Here is a 20,678-nt window from a genome sequence, read left to right as displayed (position 1 = left end):
GGAACCCTTGAAGTGTGGATGCCATAATTATCAGGAAGGGGGTATTATTGGCCTGGTGCAGATGAAAGTAATATAATCTGGGAGTGCCCAAGCAACTGTTAGATGTGACACAGTTGGGGATTGGCTGCATATAAAGGCTAATGCAGGAAACCACAACGGGAAAAAGGAAGTGGAAAGCACCCAACAGGAAATATATGTGCATTGTCTCACAGGAGGGTGAATTCATTAATGTAAGCTGTGGGAGACGTGGAGCTGATGAACTGGCCTAATTTAACCCTGATGCAAACTCAACTCCTCTACCATAGGCTGAATGCTTGATAAAAGGGTGTGCTGCATACAAATGATGCTATATTAAAAGACATCCAAGGGCCAAAGATGTGCAATGGAGCCAGTAGCACAAATAAAACATGAAATGTATGCATTCATGAGATCCACCTCTGCCATTTACATGCGATGTAAATGTGATTTGCATTACTGGACCAAGCATCAATGGATAAAGTTTATGTGATCCAGGTAGAGAGCGCTGGTATGCTTCGTCTCAGGAGGATAGCTCAGTGGCAACGGGCTCGCCTTGGAAGCAAGACGACACAGAGCAACACAGGTTTGATACCCGGGTCCACGCTTAGAAACATCTGTGTTTTAAGCGTGTTATAAATAACATATCATATCATATGCTTAGTTAAGTAGCTCCACCTTCTTGTTCATTATTCGACTTTCACACCTGCATCAATTTCATTTTTAAGGTACCATTCCTCCTTAGTTGACTTCACTGATAGTGGCTACTGATAGTGGATACTTTTGGACATTGTGAATCCCATCTTATAAAGTTTGTAGATGCTACTTATGTTATTTTGTGTTATGCTACTCACCTGTTAATGCTAATTTTGAACTGCATTGAATCACACTTGAAAGGTATCAATCCTCATCAGTAAAACGTGCTGGTAGTGAGGGGCTACTTTGGAACCTGTAAAGTGTTTTCTTGTAGAGTCTTCCAATCCTCAGGGAGCCGCCGAGTTAGCTGGTCATGACTTCCCACATCTGCTGAATTTCAAGGGTTTTGTTTTGTTAAATCTGCTCAACTTAAATGCACCTTAACTGAAGTTTTTCCAGTGAATTTCAAGGGCTTTGTTATACCATTGTTTTTTTTGTTTACCGGGCCAGTAGCCATGGCCTTCAGCTGTGCCCACTGTACATGTACCCCCAATATGCTTATTTTGGACCCACTAGGGGGCACAGCCTTTTGCCACTATACATGTCTTTCACCCCCACTTTTCCAATCTGGGGGGGGGTCAATGGGGGACCATGAAAAACGTTTTCTTTGCAAAATATCAGTCAAATCTGTCATGCGAATCATGGCCCTCGGTGGCGGGCCGACCCTGTCGGTAAAGACCCACTGGCCAACTAAAAGGCCCAAATGAAGTGAGGGTTCCTTAACGAGGGTGGCAGTGCTGTTACCGACAGGGTCGGCATGCTGCCGAGGGGCATCAGCATCTGTGTAGCTCCCTACACAGGTGCTAATGGTTTCTGCTTTGAGGGGAATAAAATAAACGTACCTTTGTTATGCGGCTCGGCGCCATGCAGTGCTGCTGGAAGTGAAGTCCATTGTCCATGTTGATGACTATGACATCATCAACATGGGATAGACTTCGGAGATAGTAGCACTGCGCTGCGCTGCACCGGGTCGTGCAACAAAGGCACATTTTTTCTTTTTGTTTGCAAAAAAAAAGACGTTAGCACCCTTGTAGGAAACTTAAATGGGTTCTAAATGATGAAGGGAGAGTGGGAAAGGGAAGGGGTCGCATGCAGTACAGCCCCTGTTCCAAGCTTCCTGATAGGCCAGCGCCCCCCTCCCAGAGTGCTAATGGGTTGTGTACAGCCCTGATACAGCTCTAACATTTCACTCATCAAATTCAGCTTACTCAGATGTTGATGATTTTGGCACCACTCAAAACTACACTTTTCACACTTCCCTAGATCCTGGCAACTTTTCATGTATTTGGTAAATACAGGGACACTATTGTCTAAATTGACTGTGGATATCATGAATAAGACAATTGTATCTGCAGTCCTTATTTTTGCAAATAGGGGGACTGTTTTCAATTTCTCTAAGGCTGATGATAAGTTGAGAGAGAGTTATATTCGTGTAATGCTGCAGAGCAGACTGTGGCAGGTTTAATAGTGATCGCTAAATGAATCCTTGTAGGTGTCCATGCCACTCCTTACTATCTCTTAGCTAACCATCTATTCCATACAAAAGAATTGGAACTATTTGTTTGCAACTACATCCATGTTAGTGGTTCCATACTGAAGGGCACATTTTGAACATGGACCCTTTTCAGTTTCCCTACTAATGCGGTCAATGTAGCTTTGAGTCAATGCGTTTCTATTGTATTAATTTTCTTGTAGGTAACTGAGTGACCCACTCAGTGCCGTCTCCAGTGAGCTTTGCTTTCTAGTAGCTATTATTCAGTAGCATCACATCTAAAAAAGTTATGACATAATGAGACAGTTGTGATGTCATAACGATGGGGCGGTAGGGACATGACGTTCTATTAATTGAGTGGATGCTACTATGCTACACTTTGTGTAACGGTGACATGATCTAAAGAGAGCGTGGCTATTTTTTTAGTGTCCCCGGTTGCTAACATAGGTGCTTAAAGCAGGCGTCAAAGTGTAAAGCCTGTTTTAAGACCTATATTACTAATCCTGGGATTTTGTAGGTTTTTGCAAGCAGAGCTGGAGCAGGAAACGGGATGTCAAAACAAATGGTTTCATGCTGGAGTTAAATCATTGGAGCTACACAGAATCTGCCCATTTTTAGCACCTACTAGCGCCTTGATGCCCTTGAGCCTTAGTTCGCGCTTTATACATTTTATAATAATAATAATACTAAATGCAGACGGCTTCTACAAGAACAAGTGCTTAATTTGTGGGGTGTTTGCCAGGGCTCAGCCCTGGTACTTATTTTTGACCCGTGGCCATTTAATGTTGTGAACTCAGTTCAATTATGAAGTAGTGTTTTGGAAAAATGATCATTTTATTTGTCCGTCAGTAGTAGCCACAAAACAAGCAACAGCGACAACAGCGTGTCCCTGGCCACGTGCCTCTGCATGCTGGGCTGGCTCATTGTAATGAATGGACCTGATGACCCCCACTGATGTGGCAGTGCTAGTTATCCATTTTCATACATACCAATGAGTTGAAACGTGACGATACTGGGCGCCCATGCTGGTCCTGCCCTCACACTGCTTCAGTCGGTCTGCCTGACATTGGTCAGCTCCGCTACTGCAATAACCAGCGCCAATGCCACAGCAGGGTGGTCTGACAACAGCAGGACAGCCAGCACCCACACCGGGGCCATGCTATGGAAAAGGCTATTGCCGAGGAGGAGTGTCTGTCCTGAGTGGCAACCTACACAAGAAGATCTTGCTGCAGTGTTTGACAGGAAAGTTCATCAGTTCAGTAATGATTTTGCCTGCATTTGTCCACCAATTCACCATAGGAGGAAAACACACTTTGTTTGTGGTTAAATGTCAATAAGTTTCACTTGCCATCTAAACAAGCACAACACAATGATAACGATGATTATGTTTCATGAAACCCTTACTATAACCAGAAAAGGGATGGGTGAAAGGTTTTGAATGCTCTGGGCAGCCCTCCACAACACTGTGTTTAATCCTGTCTGCATCATTGCAAGAGGGGACCAGCCATATGCAAATCAGTTTGGTTCTGCCACCAATGGGAACAGTCCAGCCTGAACTGCTAGGCCACGTAACCGCTGCACAGAAACACAAGCAACCACAGACATGTTTCAGCCTTTTGGTCCTCCTCAGTGAGGTGCAGCTTGGTTCCCTGTGGTGCAGCAGCAAGGGGGACCCATGTCTGGGTGTACCCTCTCTCACATAGGGAAATAAACTATAACCAAAAAAGTGATAGCAGGTTTTTAATAAATCGTGAACACTGGCAATGGTCTGGGCAACCTCCACACCACTGTTTTTTTAGCCTGTCTGCGCCACTGCAAGAGGGAACCAGCCATATGCAAATCAGTCTGGTACTGCCACCAATGGGAGTAGTCCAGCCCGAACAGCTAGTCTACGTGCCCTCTGCATGGGAACACAAGCATCCCCAGACCTATTTCAGCGTCATTGGGCATCACAATGTGAGAAGTAGCCTGGTTCTCTTGGTCCAGTAGGCTCAGGTCCCATGTATGATCATACTCATCCTACGCTGCCTGCCTCGACATGGCACAAGTGGACTAGAAAAAACTGTGGGCTCTGCCACTTCTTTTTTTTACAAATTAAGCATTGCCAAGAACCCATTGTAAGTACCTATTCCCCCCGAAATCATGACCTGTGGGAGGTACTAATCGTTTTTGCACACACTGTGAAAGTTGCATTTAGAAGTGTTCCCAATACCCTCTCTGTGGGAAGTCGCATTTAGAAGTGTGCCCAATATCCTCTCTGCAAATGTAGAAGTTGCCCAATAGCCTCACGATGAAAGCAGCATCTAGAGGGGTTCCCAATAGCCACTCTGTGAAAAGTTACACTTAGAAGTGCTCCCGATAGCCACTCTGTGAAAAGTTGAATTTAGAAGTATGCACAATAGTCTCTCTGTGGGAAGTCGCATTTAGAAGTGTGCCCAATATCCTCTCTGCAAATTTAGAAGTGTTCCCAATAGCCACTCTGTTGAAAAGTTGAATTGAGAAACGTACCCAATAGCAGCTCATGTAGAGTTGTATCTGGAAGTGCACTCAATAGCCCCTCTGTGAACTTGCATCTAGAAGTGTGCCCTATAGCCACTCTGTGGGAGTTATATTAGGAAGTGTGCCCAATAGCCTCGCAGTGGAAGTTGCATTTGTCAGTGTGACCAGTGGCCTCTCTGTGGAAAGCTAAATTTAGAAGTGTACCCAATGGCCACGTTGTGAAAAATTAAATTTAGAAGTACATTCATTATTTGTATTTAGAAACATATTTAGAAACGTGCCAACAGCCTCTGTGTGAAAGTTTGATCTAGAAGAGTGCCCGATAGCCACTCATAGAAACTTGTATCTAGAAATGTGCCCAATAGACTCTCTGTGAAAGTTGATCTTAGATGTGTGCCCAATAATTACTGAGGGAAGGTAAACGTAGAAGGGCACCCAATAGCTTCTATGCGAAAGTGGAATTTAAAAGTGTCCCCAATATCATAATAATCTAATGGCGTGCCGAACCGACTAATCTCCCTATATAATTCTCTGTGCAAAGTTGATTTAGATTCATGCCTAATACTCTCCCTATATGAAGTTGAATTGAGTGAAGTGCGTCTATTAGCGTGCCCTAATTGAACTGACTAGTGTCCAGAACAGTCTCTCTGCGCTCAGTTCCACTTAGAAGTGTACACAACACCATTGAGGTTAAGAAGCGTGCCTAAATACCCTAATTAATTCAAAATGTATATCTCTGTAATATAGAATCTAGAACTGAGCCTAACAATCTAATATCCCCTCTATACAAAATCAAACCTAGAGGTAGACCTAATATCATCTCTTTTTACAGTTGAACTTAGAAGTGTCCCTAATAATCTAGAACTGAGCCTAACAATCTAATATCCCCTCTATACAAAATGGAACCTAGAGGTAGACCTAATATCATCTCTGTGTACAGTTGAACTTAGAAGTGTCCCTAATAATCTAGAACTGAGCCTAACAATCTAATATCCCCTCTATACAAAATCGGACCTAGAGGTAGACCTAATATCATCTCTGTGTACAGGTGAACTTAGAAGTGTCCCTAATAGTCTAGTATCATCTCTGTACAATTTGAACTTGGAAGTGTACCTAAAAGTGTGCCCCCACTGAATTTAGAACTGCAACTAGAAAGCCCTCCTAAATCCACCTAAAAGATCGTACCAAACATGAGTGCTCCCATTCCACCAGAGCTTGTCGGAAACGACCACCGTGGACCACTCCCTGATCTGCTGTCCCTCCTGTCCCCCCCTCGCACTCCCTGCTATCCCCCTCTCCAAACACCAAGCCAGAGGGGCATGATTGTGAGCCAGCCACCCTAAGACCACTCCTCCCCTGAACCCCATCACTGACTAACCAACGTTAACTGTGCCCGCTCCACTCACCATCACACCTGGCACACCCCGCCCTGCAATCACCCACCCCCGCCTTTCCCTCAAACCCCCACCACCTTCCGCCCCGACCGCACCCTTTCCCCTCCCTAAAAAATGCACACCTAGCCCTAGCAAGAACCAAAGCCACATCCCTCTCCCCCTCTGACCCCCCCTACCCTCTCTCACACTCCAATCGCAACAAAGAAACTAAAGAGGAAACGTACCTCGTCCCCCTCAATCTCTCAGCACTCTTCCCCTCCCTTGTCTGGATCCACCACCTCATTCCCCCACTCACCTCCTTCACCCGTGGCTTCACCCTTCCTGAAACCCCTCTCCCTCGATTTCTCATCAACTGAAACTGAAACTCCTAACCGCCCAGACCCCACCTTCAAATCGCCCGGGACAGACCGGATCATCATAACACACGCAGCCAACCAACCCCGGCCGAAGCCCGCCAATACTTCTGCTCGCCCACTATTCCCATCGATCGTCACCCACCCCACCGCCCTCCCTCTCCAGCTTCCACACTCTCCGCCACCACCCCCTTCCGCCCCAGCTCCGAGACCATCCTCACATTCTGACGTGAACTGCATCCTATTTAATGCCCGATCCGTTGCAAAAAACAGACATTGCATCTTCGACCTCATCGCCTCTGACAAACCAGACATAGTCTTCATCACCGAAACTTGGTTCTCTGACGACTTCGCCCCAATCGCTAATGATGCCTTCCCCCCTGACTACTCCCTCATCCCACTGAACCGTCCCTCCAGAGAAGGGGGAGTAGCATTCGTCTTCAAGTCCCTCTTCCATGCCTTAATCATCGACAACCAACCATCCATTCCTTCCTGCGAATCTCTCCTCATTAAACTATCCCTCTCCCCGTCGATCTCACACAGCTTCCTAATAATCTACAGGCCCCTTGGCTACGATAGACAATTCACAAACAACCTCTGCGACACTATTGCCACCCTACAACTAAACCACCACAACCTCACACTTCTTGGAGACTTCAACATATGGCTCAACATTCCCTCCAACCCTATGACACACTCTCTGGTTGACGGTTTAGACGCAATTAAACTCCAACCCCACATAAATGGCCCGATTCACTATAAAGGACACACTCTTGATGCCATCTTCAGCTCCAACACCCGGATTCATTAAAACCCCCCCACCACCATCATCTGGTTCGATCACTTCATTCTCTCGTTCGCCATTTGCTCACCCGACCCCCCTCCCCTACTCGAATCCGAACCTCCGAATCTACGCAAATGCTTGAAAAAACTAACTATCGTCCCGGACCTAGCCGACGCGCTCCGCCAATCTCCACCACCCTCCTGCCAACTCAATAAACAACTAACCCCTGACACCTTTGACTCATGGCTCAAAGCATCTCTTATGCGGCTCACACCCCCTTCCACAGCCTCAAAGTGGCATGGCCTCTTCCCAAAGTGGTTCTCTCCCGAGGTGAAGACTACTAAAAAGCTATATAACTACCTAGAACGCAAATGGCAGAAAGACAAAACCCAGGAGAGCAGGGCCACCTTGGCCCGACACCTTTATCAGTACAAGGCCAAAATCTGGAAAGCAAAAAAAGCCCACTACAACTCCCGAATCCTAAACTGCAAAAACCCGAGGAAAGAACTCAACAAAATCATCTCAGAATTCACCAAACCGGCTTGCACCACGACCGTCCGAACGCCCTCACAATCACTATGCGACTCGCTCTCCCTCCAATTTTACACCACAGCTCTCGAAAGAACAAATACTCTAGCCACAAAAGTAGCTCTCCTACATCCACCAGGCAATATTCCCCCATTCCGACCTGCCGACCAGCTGCAACCACTACGCAACCAACGTTCGAATTCTTTAGTCCAATATCACCAGAGCAATTTCTCAAACTTCTATCTGCCCGCAAACTGTCTGGCTCTCCGCTAGACCCTTGCCCGGCCACAACCTTGAAAGAAATTTTCACTTCAACCTGCGCATGAGAACACGCAAGATCATTCATAAATGCCTCCCTTTCCTCCAGTATCTTTCCTGACGCATTCAAAACGGTTCATGTCAAACCTCTAATTAAAAAACCTTCCCTCAACCCTCTCGAGCCCAAAATCTACCGTCCCATCTCAAACACCATGTTCCTTGCCAAACTCATTGACCGAACTGCCTACTCCCAACTAAATGCCTTTGTCGAAGCCAACAATCCCCTAGACTCTGCAAAATCAGGTTTCAGAGCCCGTCACAGAACTGGAACCACCCTAACTTCAATCTGGGATGACCTTAAGATGAGAGCAGACTCCGCGGGATGCGCCGCACTAATCCTTCTTGACCTATCCGCCGCCTTTGACACAATCAATCACTCAATCCTCCTAGACCGCCTCCACTCCCTAGGAATTTGTGGAACCGCTCTTAAATTGATAGCTTCATTCCTCAAAGATAGGCACCAAATAACGATACTCTCCACCTATACCTCCCACAAGGAGCATGCCTATCCGCCCTCCTGTTCAAACTCTACTTGATCACCCTCCCACCAATAATTAGTTCACACAACATCCTGTGTTACAAATACGCCGACGAAACTCAACTAATCCTAAAACTCCTGAACTCCAAACCCAACTCCCGACCGGACCTGGCATCCTACCTCCTTGACATAGAACTCTGGATGACCGAGAGCCACCTCTTGTTAAACCCCTCCAAAACGGAAATCATGGTTTGTGGCAACTCTGAACTTCTTCCGGACCCACTACCCTGGCCACCCGCCATGGGCAACTCACAGACCCCCTCCAACTCAGTGAACAATCTTGGATGCACCCTTGACTCTGACCTAACACTCTCGCGCCAAGTCAACAATGTCTCAAAGCCCTGCCACTACCAACTTAAAACCCTTAGGCGCATCTTTCCATATCTCTCATTTCACAACAGACTCTCCGCGGTCCAATCAATCGTTATATCTAGACTGGACTACGCAAACCCCCTATACCTTGGAATCCACGCCTACCAACTGAATAAAACTCCAAAGGGCACAAAACACAGTGGCCAAAATGCTACTTGCGCTCGGTCCAAGAGACCACGTCTCCCCAGCCCTTAAGACGCTGCATTGGCTTCCTGTAGCCGTAGGGTGGCTTTCAAAACCTTATGCCTCTCCCATCAAGCACTGCATAAAACTAGACCTCAATATCTTCAAGACAAACTAAAACCTTATCATCCCACTCGCACCCTAAAATCAAGCTCAGCCGGCCTCCTAGTAATTCCTAAGACAAACTCAGTCAAGTTAGGCAGATCATCATTCTCAGCCCTGGCCCCAACCCTGTGGAACTCGCTCCCACCCCACATCCGCCTAACTGAGGTTTTAGCGTCTTTCCACAAACTACTGAAAACCTGGCTCTTCCCCTAAAACCAACCGGTTTTCCAAACTAAGAGCATCACAATGACACCGACCCAACAAACTATCTGATGCGAGAAACTGACAGCTAATAAACTTGAATGTAAACTAGAAAGACAAACAGAACTAAACGAGTAAAGTAGATCAAAACAGTGAAGTGGATAATATGAATAAATCATTGGGAAAGTAAGGAGATCTAAACTGCCAAAATGGATATAATGAATGAGGAAGGAACAAAGTGAATGGCGTGGATGAAATAGTTAGAATGGATAAAGCGTGTAGAACAGATGAATGCACTGAGTGGAAGAGTGCATGAATGGAAGAACAGATGACTAGATAGATCAAATGAGTATGTAGATCGGATGAGTGTATAGAATAGATGAACATACTAAAGCATATGAGTGTGTAGAGTGGTTGGGTGTGTAGAGCGGACGAGCGTGTAGAGTTGGTGAGTACGTAAATACAGAGAAGCAAATAGAACGCAGGAGTGCGTAGAACTGATGACTATACGGAATGGACTAACGTATAGACCGGATGAACGTTTGACTGGATGAGCATGTAAGAGCGAATCAGCGTTTAGAGAGAATGAGTGTGCTGAGCGGATGAGTGTGCAGAGCGGATGAGTGTGTAAGGCTGATGAGTGTGTAAAGCCGATGAATGCGAAGAGCGGATGAGTGTGGAGAGCGGATGAGTGTGGAGAGCGGATGAGTGTGTAGAGCGGATGAGTGTGCAGAGCGGATAAGTGTGTAAGGCTCATGAGTGTGTAAAGCTGATGAATGCGAAGAGCGGATGACTGTGGAGAGCGGATGAGTGTGGAGAGCGGATGAGTGTGGAGAGCAGATGAGTGTGGAGAGCGGATGACTGTGTAGAGCGTATGACTGTGGAGTGCCGATGACTGTAAGGAGCGGATGAGTGTGGAGAGCGGATGAGTGTGTAAGGCTGATGAGTGTGTAAAGCCGATGAATGCGAAGAGCGGATGAGTGTGGAGAGCGGATGAGTGTGGAGAGCGGATGAGTGTGTAGAGCGGATGAGTGTGCAGAGCGGATAAGTGTGTAAGGCTCATGAGTGTGTAAAGCTGATGAATGCGAAGAGCGGATGACTGTGGAGAGCGGATGAGTGTGGAGAGCGGATGAGTGTGGAGAGCAGATGAGTGTGGAGAGCGGATGACTGTGTAGAGCGTATGACTGTGGAGTGCCGATGACTGTAAGGAGCGGATGAGTGTGGAGAGCGGATGACTGTGGAGAACGGATGAGTGTGGGGAGCGGATGAGTGTGGCGAGCGGATAAGTGTGGAGAGCGGATGAGTGCGGAGAGCAGATGAGCGTGTAGAGCGGATGACTGTGGGGAGCGGCCGAGTGTTGGGAGCGGCTGAGAGTGGGGAGTGGATGAGTATGTAGAGCGGATGAGTATGTAGAGCCGATGAGTGTGTAGAGCGGATCAGTGTGTAGAGCGGATGAGTGTGTAGAGCGGATGAGTGCGTAGAGTGGATGAATATGTAGAGCAGATGAATGTGTAGAGCAGATGAGTGTGTAGAGCGGATGAGTACGTAGAACGGATGAGTACCTAGAGCGGATGAGTACGTAGAGAGGATGAGTACGTAGAGCAGATGAGTACGTAGAGCAGACGAGTATGTAGAGCGGACGGCTATGTAGAGCGGATGAGTATGTAGAGCGGACGAGTACGTAGAGCGGATGAGTATGTAGAGCGGATGAATATGTGGAGCGGAGGAGTGTGTGGAGCGGATGAGTGTGTGGAGCGGATAAATACGTAGAACGGATGAGTGTGTGGAATGGATGAGTACGTAGAGCGGATGAGTAGTATGTCGAGCGGACGAGTAGTATGTCGAGCGGACGAGTAGTATGTTGAGCCAATGAGTGTGTGGACCGGATGAGTGTGTAGATTAGATGAGTGTGTAGATTTGATGAGTGTGTAGATTGGATGAGTATGTAGATTGGATGAGTGTGTAGATTGGACGAATGTGTAGATTGGAAGAGTATGTAGGGCGGATGAGTGTGTAGAGCGGATGAGTGTGTGGAGCGGATGAGTGTGTGGAGCGGACGAGTGTGTGGAACGGATGAGTGTATGGAGCGGATAAATACGTAGAGCGGATGGGTATGTAGAGCGGATGAGTATATTGTACGGATGTGTACATAAAAAGCTTTGGAATGCAGGGATCATTTGAAAGAGCATATATCCCATCATAACACACCCCACGCTTACTCTCTTCCTTACACCACCACTCAACTAGAACACAGAGATACTATGACACCATTCGGTATAACTGTTCTCATATCAACATCTCCCGCTCACTCCCCATCACTCTAAGTAAACACTGCTGGTTACTCACCCCCCAGCCAGGCGGTCTCCTCAGGCCTAACGCAGCCACACTCGGTCTGGATAAATCCTGCCAGAGCGAACACATACTCCTGATCTCTCAACCACCACACCTACCGCTAAGAAGCAGCTACTACACGAATTCCGCACCAGCTGCACACATACCTGGTGAGCACACGCACCTTTGGACTCTCTCTACTAACCCGAACTTCGGTTCCCATGGCCGTTCAACCTACCAGGGGCCTTCAGACCATACCAATGGTATATAAGGCGCTATATAAATGCAAAATAACATAACATAACATAACACAGTGGAAAAATAGTTAACATGTATTCGCTGTTTTTAACATACTTCTTTGTACTACATATTTGTCCAAAAACTTTTTATAACACGACCTGCAGGGTCACTTTAAAATGGACTCGACCAACAGAAGAAGAACATTGCCAAAGGTGGTCAATAATCAAGCCCACGGGAAAGGGCACGGGCTGCTTTCTGGGCCAGGAGGGCCACCATACTCATGGTGCCGGAGGCCATGCCCCCCACACTGGCCTCTCTACAAGCCTGGGCCTGCCTGGGTGAAGCCCGCAGGAAAACGGAATGGGTGTTGCGTCTCACTTGCGCAACTTAAGTGTTTTCTGGCCCAGCAGGGCCACCATACTCAAAGCGCTAGAGGCCACGCCCCTGCATGGACTTCTCCACCAGCCCAGGCCCGCCTGGGTGAAGCCCATGGGAAAAGGGCACAAGTGTTGTGCTCCCGGAGGGTGCTAGGTGCCCGTGGGGGGAGGGAGGCTGCGAGCCTTGCAACGCGCTGCAGATTAATGCCCAATAAAGAAGAGCAGAGAGGGTCTCGAGCAGACAATGTGAGGAGCCGCGGTAAGGGGGGCATATTTTGACTGTTTGAACTGTCAACAGAACCCCTATTCTAGTCTTCATCCATAAATGCATCACTCCAGTATGCCAGCCACAACTGCAATGGTGCTCATGCCTGGCTCCCTCCAACTCCCACGAAGTTTCCCTGTGTTCAACTAACCTAAGAGGAAAATATTAACTGTAAAACGAAAAAATGCTGGCGCCACACTCTGAATCAGGCGCTGACCCTGGTAGAACCAAGGTGCAGCCAATAGCCCCATCAAGCTCACAGGCGATGCCTACCAGGTCATAAAGGAGATCAACCATTTTCTTGGGAGTACTCTGGGTGTCATGGGGAGCAAAGCCACTGATTCTTATGAAGAGGGCAACTTATCCATCAACAACAGTGCCAGAAATGACAGTAGAGCTATCGTACATAGCACAGGGAGTTGTGGGTTGGATCTCCTTGTAGCATGTCCTGCCACCTGTCTTGCCACCTATAATGCTACATTTGAGGAAGTACCCATCCGAGAGGGACCAAAATGCGCAAAGACAATCTAGGGGGTTACGAGCCAACCATATCCACCACTACAGCCACATTTGTGAAGAACTTCATTGAAAATTGGATCCCAGTGAACTGTATCGATGACCCTTACACCGCCACAGCCCTAAATCCTCCCATATCCAGTTTTGATGGAGGTGATGCCCTAAACCTTGCTATATATCTAGGTCTGATGGTGGTCATAACATCTCAACCCAGAACATAGTGCCCAGACCCCCTTCGACAAAAAGGTTGCAGGGGAGAGGGTTCCGTCACCCAGGACCAACCGCCTTACAATGTTATTAGGAGAGCCCAAAGACCATAAAGTCAATAAGGAGGTCATGAGAGTCAAAAAGGGACATCAGCCGGGTGCCAATCCTATCTGGACACCAGCTCCTTCCGGAATGTCTGTCACCCCACCCCGGTTCAAGTCATGAGGGACCTTCAGCAGGATCTAAAAGCAATAAAGAAATGGATTATGCTTATCCGAGAAGATCGCAGTGGAAGTGGTGCCACGGGTAGCAAAAATCGAGCCCCGAAGACACTACAAGGGTCCTCCTGCTAGCAGTCGAGAAGTCATACAGCACCCGGGCCACTGATACAAATTTGACTGATATTATTGTTAACAGACCTGTTCAGCCCGAGAAGGGGCCCCTGAAACAAGGTGTTCTTAGTACCTGTGCCGAAATTTGAAACCAGCAGTATAAATCTGGTCAAACACAACAAAGGCCTGTGTGCGGGAAGGCTGTCTGGGGGCCCAGAAGCTCACCCACGGGGTGACAAGAAGTGTGGAGGGGCAGGTTATGCAGAACCTATTTCTGCGGCCAGCGATACTAGCTACAGAGGTATAAGACTCCAACGAGGTCAAGCAAAGCAGCTCAAAAACATTGGAGGGTCTCGTGGGCGGGGGGGGGGGGTATTTTTGTGCAGAGCCCTCAAAGGTGCTCGCGATCAGCCTGAATCTAGGGACTTGTTGATCAACAAGTGAACTCAATGGTTCTGAACGATATGTGGATGCCGTTCCCCAATCTGGGACGATATTGTAAGCTGTACGAGAACTCACTACAACTGAGGTGGGGCGGGGGCTTCTTATTGATTCTATTTGTATAGAACTGAGGGAACAAAGAGTGGCCATGGCAGGGTACATTGGGAATTGTTAAGAGACAATGTTTATCACCGGTGTCCACACATTTGGTAGACCTAAAACTGGTCGAATGACATTTGGTCGACGTAATTTGGTCGAAAACCAAATGGTCGAATTTTTTTTTTTTAATTATATATTTATTTTTCGGGTTTTCGTTTTTTACAAAATAGGTTTTTAGAAAAAAAAGGGGGTTGGGGGGGACCCCCCCAAAAAAAAAAAAAAGGTGAAAATAAAAAAAATAAAAATTCGACCATTTGGTTTTCGACCAATTTTTTTCGACCAAATGTCTGGTAACCTTTATCACCATGTAGGATGATTGAAGGAGCCTTCATCCATTTCAACAATGCCCCCCCTACTGGATCTGGGTGCCAGTACCCTTTGCTCTCGGGAGCTAATGTAGTCCCACTGGGGATTTGGGGGGCTACTAGTGGAAATGGGGTAGTTGTCCGTATGGTCAGCTGGTCAGATGCTAATGGGGTCATGGGCCGCTGACATCATGATAGGCCCCTAGGCTGCTACTTTTGTAGGCTGCCTGGAAGTTTGGGTGGTAATTTGATTTAATATAATTGCACACGAGTTATGTGTTGTACTTTGATGGCCCTAATGCCGAATAAAGTTAATACTACAAATAATAATGGACGCATTTCATATTTGTGTGGTCCGTTAGGTAACCTGAACGCGCTGCGCTCCCTGTTGATACAGTGCATATCTACAGTTTGTTCTTGGGATTTTTCTCTGGGATTAAATCTTTTGATGGAGGTGTGTGCGGAATGTACGTTTTACCACACGTGCAGTGGAACACCCCCACCACCCCACCACCACCTCACCGCGCTCCCTTTTCTGTTTTGTAATCGCCATTTAATCGTAATTTCTCGGTAGTCCTGGAATTGAGAGGAAAGTGGTGTCTGGTGATATTCCGAAGGCTATCACAGGCTTCTGTGTGAAGAGGGACTTCTTTCTTTGCCGATTAGAAGCCCTGCCAAGCAAGAGCCCTCGTTTCAAAGGGAGCAAGGCCTTGGGGCGCCACTCCTACGAGGAGGCCACTTGAACTGTATCTATGAAATCTCCTGCCACGAGTCATTAGAGCGACAAGAAAGGGCTAATTCAAAGTCCCCTCAGCGATACGCTGGAAATCCAAAATGTGTCACCCGGAGCAGTTAAACTGCAACAATGCTGCAAAAGCAGGGCTGCGCGGCGACCTGCTGGGAAAATTGCTGGGTCTGCGGGCTCTTTCCCAGCACTTAGCCGCATTTATACATGTAGCACATTTTTACTCTGCTGGGAAGGGGACATAATTGCCCGTCTAAGGTACAGAGCCATGGTTTTACTGCTTTGGTGCGTTTTCATCTCACGTTTTCCAGTTTTAGAAACAGCACGCAATTGTGGGGGAAATTCAGTTATAGAGCTGTAAAATGTCACGCTGTCTGAGATTTCTAGTTATTTTCTCATTGTTGTGTAGTCTGGTATTCAGAATTTCATATTTCGCACTATCATCTGCCATAACAATGATAATGTGTGCGCCTCGAGGGCCTTTGCCAATCAAATTGTCGTGGGAGCTATATAGATAAGGAGTGTGTTTAAGGGCCTAATTCACAGAAGTGTTTTATAATGGAAACCCCCCATTGGAAAACGCTAGTGTTTGCCAAATATTAAAAGACATGGTTGCAGTCCTACCAGTCACGGGAATGCTCCTGAATGAAGTTCCTGTTTTTTTCTAGATGCGCCTTGGAACTGGTTTTCATGCCGCTGTATTTGCTGATGGGGTGATTCCCCTCTCCGGGAGCAGGCACGTGGGACTCGGCGCACTGGGCGGCGTTCCTTAAGGGCTTCAATCGATGCATATCAGAATTGCTCTTGTAAAAAAGCGCTTACGCCGGAGACCAGTTTCTAAGCGCGAGACCCGGAACTGAACCTGCGTTGCTAGCGTTGCCCCTGAGCTATCCTCCCGGCCCAAATACAAGCAACTTACATGTGATGAATTTCAAACGGGGACACGTGCGTATTGCTAGACATTCGGAAACGCTAACTGGATCATTTCAGGCGTGGGTGGTGTTCTGGTGGTTTTCTGGGTCCAGCCCTAACTGTTCGCCCGGCTGCACAGATACCAGTGAACTCTAATATATAACAGACGTGGCAGGACTGGAGACCCCAGGCGCCCATTTCATAACTGGTCAGCAGCGCAGCATTTCGGCACCGGGGCTTTTCTGTGGTGGTCTCCGTGACACACACACTGGCGAACAGAGAAACGCAAATATGTACCTAGCCCGCTCCTGCCGTGGAATTCTAACTGCCCTCCACTCTATGGTAGTTGTTTATGCACGTACAGCCAGCTGCCCGATTGCCCCCTTTCTCTTCCTGCCTGGCATACCTCAGGCTCTGTTTGTTCAGGGCTCTGGCTTAAGCACCCTTGTGCGCAGTGCTCAAACAAGGTCCCCACCGCCGGCCACTAAATGGTATGGGGATTACATTGGTGACATTTAAAAGTTGAGCAAGCCTCCTGGGAACTCTTGTGCATAGTAGGACCGAGTGATGACAAATCTGTTTTTTATTTTTTTTATTTTTTATTTGAAGCCTGATGCCGGCTGGGGTGGACTGGGAACCAAAATAGGCCCTCTAAGTATTTTTCAAACTGGCCCCATATGACATTTTTAGCGAGCCCAAACCTGGGAACATTTGGAAATACCCCACAAATAAGGCCCAGGGTGTAGAGGCCTACTGGGATATCTCCAGAGTTGCCTATATGTCAGTCCACTCCTACTGCATTTCAAAAGAAAAGAATTCAAAATGCGCATTGTCTCTGTGAGGGGGGGGAGCAGGCAACCCCAGTGGAGGGTTGCCTGCGGGGCTATAGAGACGTGGATATTAAGAGCCAGAGTAAATAAACGCATGCCACCCGGCACTGAGGGAGAGCAAAGGCACGCCCGACCCGGGACTGCGCACTCACAGACGAAGGGCCGGAGTTACACACATATTTTCAATTGGACTTTCCAATGTTAAAACATTTTTGTAAAGCAGGTCCTGAGCGCCGGATTCTCAAAGGGTTCTTCAATGGGTGCATTCCATTCAAAAACGAGTTTAGGATCGGGTGCTAAAACTTAATTGGTATGCTATGACGCACACTCACTTTTCTGAAAGGAAAGACAAGCGGACACAATTGGAAGGCTCTGCACCTTAGGGCGTTTTTTTTCATTAGCAATGAGAATATGGCAGTGCGCGTTTAACCCGTTACATGCATTCCATAAACCAGGCTGTTTATAATCCAGGGTGGGGGGGATCTTGGACCCTTTGCCGCTTTTAGAGCGTTTCTAAGCGCTCTATATTTCAGAAGATATGCAAGCTGTGACCTAGGGAGACATTGCTGACTTTACATTCCTTGGGAAGCGACATGTTTAGTGGATATACTGATGTCATGGACATTGGGGTCATGGTTTGTAATCCTGGCTACTGCACGTGACCAAAGGTTTGCGTGATATTGGCAAATCACTCGAACTCCCTTTGCCCGAAACTGGAGATGTGTTTATTGCAATTGAACTAAAAGTTTACTTTAAAAAAAAAATGGGTCTTGTAGAACTATGCCAAATTAAGGTACCCGCCAACCATCCCCGGATCCTGGTTTCTGCAAATACCAAACCCCCCAACCGCTCACCATAACTGTTCACTGTAAAGCGCTTCACTGCCCCTTGGCGCTAAACCGGCGCTTTGTCAAAAACCTTCTTTAAAAAAAGGGGGTTAAATGGATTAGGATTATACATCAAGAGTTCTGGTTTCGCAGCCACTAGATTCTGGAACCCTGTCATGTAACCTAGCCTTAATTTGAGGGGGTCACCCTCCTTGGACTTATCTCCACCCTCCAAGCTAGACACATGCCTCCCATAAACTTCAGTGGCATGGGCCTCAATGCAAAGTCTTGGGAGGATAGCTCAGGGGTAACGTGCTCGCCTTGGAAGCAAGATGACACAGAACACCACAGGTTCGATCCCTGGGTCTGTGCTTAGAAACCTCTGGGTATTACGCGTGTTAAAAATAACCTTTCATCATTATATCATCATATCAAAAGCTACAGTGGCCTGGAAACCTGCCCCGCCACCACTCATGCCAACGGCATGCCCTCCCAGGAGACTGGGCAGGTGGAGAGCTGTGCTGGGTGCAATGCCTGACTGCCCCTACCTTGTAGGCGTTGACGGGCATGTCGATGAGGATGTGCAGGAGGTCGCCCAGGGCCAGGCTGGCGATCAGGATGTTGGGCCCGTTGCGCATGCGCTTATTGTTGTAGATGATCCGCAGCAGGGTGGAGTTGCCGATGATGCCGACCACGAAGACCAGGCACGAGATGACCGTGCTGATGTACTTGAAGGAGCTCCTGATTTCGGGGACCCCCCTGCACATGGGCGGGGACACGGGCCTGGAGCCCCCGGGCCTCAGCCCCCGGGAGCCGTTCTGCAGAAGCACTGAGTTCGAGGAGTTGGAAAAGGCGCCTCGGGCCACTGCCGGGGTCGCAGGTGTGGTCGCAGCGCCCACAAGCTGGGGGCCGCCGTGAGAGACCGGCCTGAGGTTGGACTCTTGGCCGGAAACCAGCAGAGCCCACGTGAGGGCGAGCACGAGCGTCTGCCTGCAGGTGGTGGGCTGCATGCTGAGCGCTGTCCTCATCCGAGGGTCAGGGGTGTGCTACGTGTGGGTATTAAGGGCGAGTCCACGCAGCCTGCTCCTAGCCCGAGCCTAGAAAAAAACAGACAGACACAACAGGGCATCAGCAAAGCGGATCCATCCAGGTACACTGCCAAACCCACCTCTTAATATACCCAAGCAAATCTCACTGCAAACATCCTGCCACTGCCCGGGCAGCTGCCGCGCAGCGCACCGGGGCTTTCAAATGTAGCGCCACCCTGAAGCTCAACGACCCAGCACCTTGCGGTGGCGTGGCAGGGAACTCAAATGCCACGCTGAAATATTATCTGAGCTACAGGTGGATTGCCAAAGTAAATACAAGCGGGTCCATCCCAGGCCGATCCCTGGCAGACTATGGTTTCACCAGGGCGAGCTTAAGTGACGGAGCCCTGTTCCCAAAGTCACACAGTCAGCCTATATTCTAAACATTTCCCATTAAACAGCGCCTTTTCCCCTCAAATTATCAATAACTGTTTATGTGAATGCAAAAGGACAAACTACGTGCCATGTAAAGATCAAAGTACAAGAATGGGCACTGACACATATAACAAATGGACACACGCTCCTGTTTGCTAGTTCGACACGTTACTAAGGACTATTTCAATAAAGCAAAATGTTCTCAAACTCACGAAACGGATAAGCAACATGTATGACCTATTGACCTTGGGTGCACATCAATGCAGTTGTTGTGAGTTTACGTTTAAGGATGCTGCCTAGAAGTTACGTGTAGCCTCTGTCACATCACCGCTTCTCTAATAACGTCCCATGTCTCTAAGCGTGCACCAGACTTTGCAAAGACTCACCCTTCTGCGGGAGTAAATGCCAGCGCGCGTGTTCTCTGGGCGCGGGGCGTAATGTGCGCGCCTCCTTCCCTCTCTGCGGATCTCCGGGAGCGGGAATGGTCCTGGCTGCAGGTCCGTCTGCGCGCCTGGGAACGCGCCGCGCTACTCCAGGCTCCCTCCCACTTAGTGACACACGGGGGGATGTCGTGCAGTCAGTGGGCGATCCAGAGCTCGCTCCTGGAGAGTGCGTACGCGGGCCTGAAGCCGAGAGATTAGTCAAATGGGGGCCCATCAATCACGGGCAGACTCCGCCTGCAGCCTCCGCCTGCAGCCTCCTATAGGACAGCGGCCCCTTGTCTCTGCCAGCTGCCTGGGCAGCGTCACCTGATTGCGGCACATCAATGGGGATTCCGGCGCCGTTGCCCCGCGTGTCACGTGTGCAAATACAAGCCTGTGTAGCTTTTCCAAAAACGAACCGGACAGACCACCGTTTCACTTAGAGTGAAAGTTTGAACTCGCAAAAAAAAGTTAGCCCAAGGTGTGAAATGTCCTTGACAAAACGTTTCCATAGGCCAAATGGTTCAGCGCCCTGAAAATGTTGTAAGCATCACGCAGCACTTTAAATAACATACATTAAAAAGCACTTTAAATGACGAGGGGTCCTGTCAAGGCCTGCACGCCACCCCCTTTCATGCGCGCACAACATTGTAACAGAGAGGTACTGCAGCGTGCCTTTGTGCTGCCGATTCATCGTCATTTAAACACAGCTCAGTTGTAAGAGCATGACAAAGTGCACAAACAAAGCGTTGTACTTTCCAGCACAGCACGTCACTCAAATGTGATGCTGTCGATACAAGTAAGGCGACCCTCTGTATATTTCAAAAT

General features: G+C 48.2%; 1 protein-coding gene across 1 annotated transcript in view; it reads right to left on the bottom strand.

Moving 5' to 3' along the window:
* Positions 1-20,069, bottom strand: part of EDNRB (endothelin receptor type B) — a 213,607-nt gene extending 193,538 nt beyond the window's left edge. Inside the window, exons 1-2 of the mRNA XM_069639147.1 lie at positions 19,815-20,069; positions 18,514-19,062 (exon numbers count right to left, since the gene is read on the bottom strand). Coding sequence (XP_069495248.1) covers positions 18,514-18,993 — 480 coding nt within the window. The 5' untranslated portion in view covers positions 18,994-19,062; positions 19,815-20,069. The remainder of the gene's footprint in view (positions 1-18,513; positions 19,063-19,814) is intronic.
* Between the last annotated feature and the right edge of the window lie 609 nt (positions 20,070-20,678).

Source organism: Ambystoma mexicanum, chromosome 7q (assembly GCF_040938575.1).
Source record: "Ambystoma mexicanum isolate Mex_15411 chromosome 7q, UKY_AmexF1_1, whole genome shotgun sequence".
NCBI classification, from domain to species: Eukaryota; Metazoa; Chordata; class Amphibia; order Caudata; family Ambystomatidae; genus Ambystoma; species Ambystoma mexicanum.
Note: the sequence above shows the minus strand (reverse complement) of the source record. Positions and strands in the feature narration are given on the sequence as shown.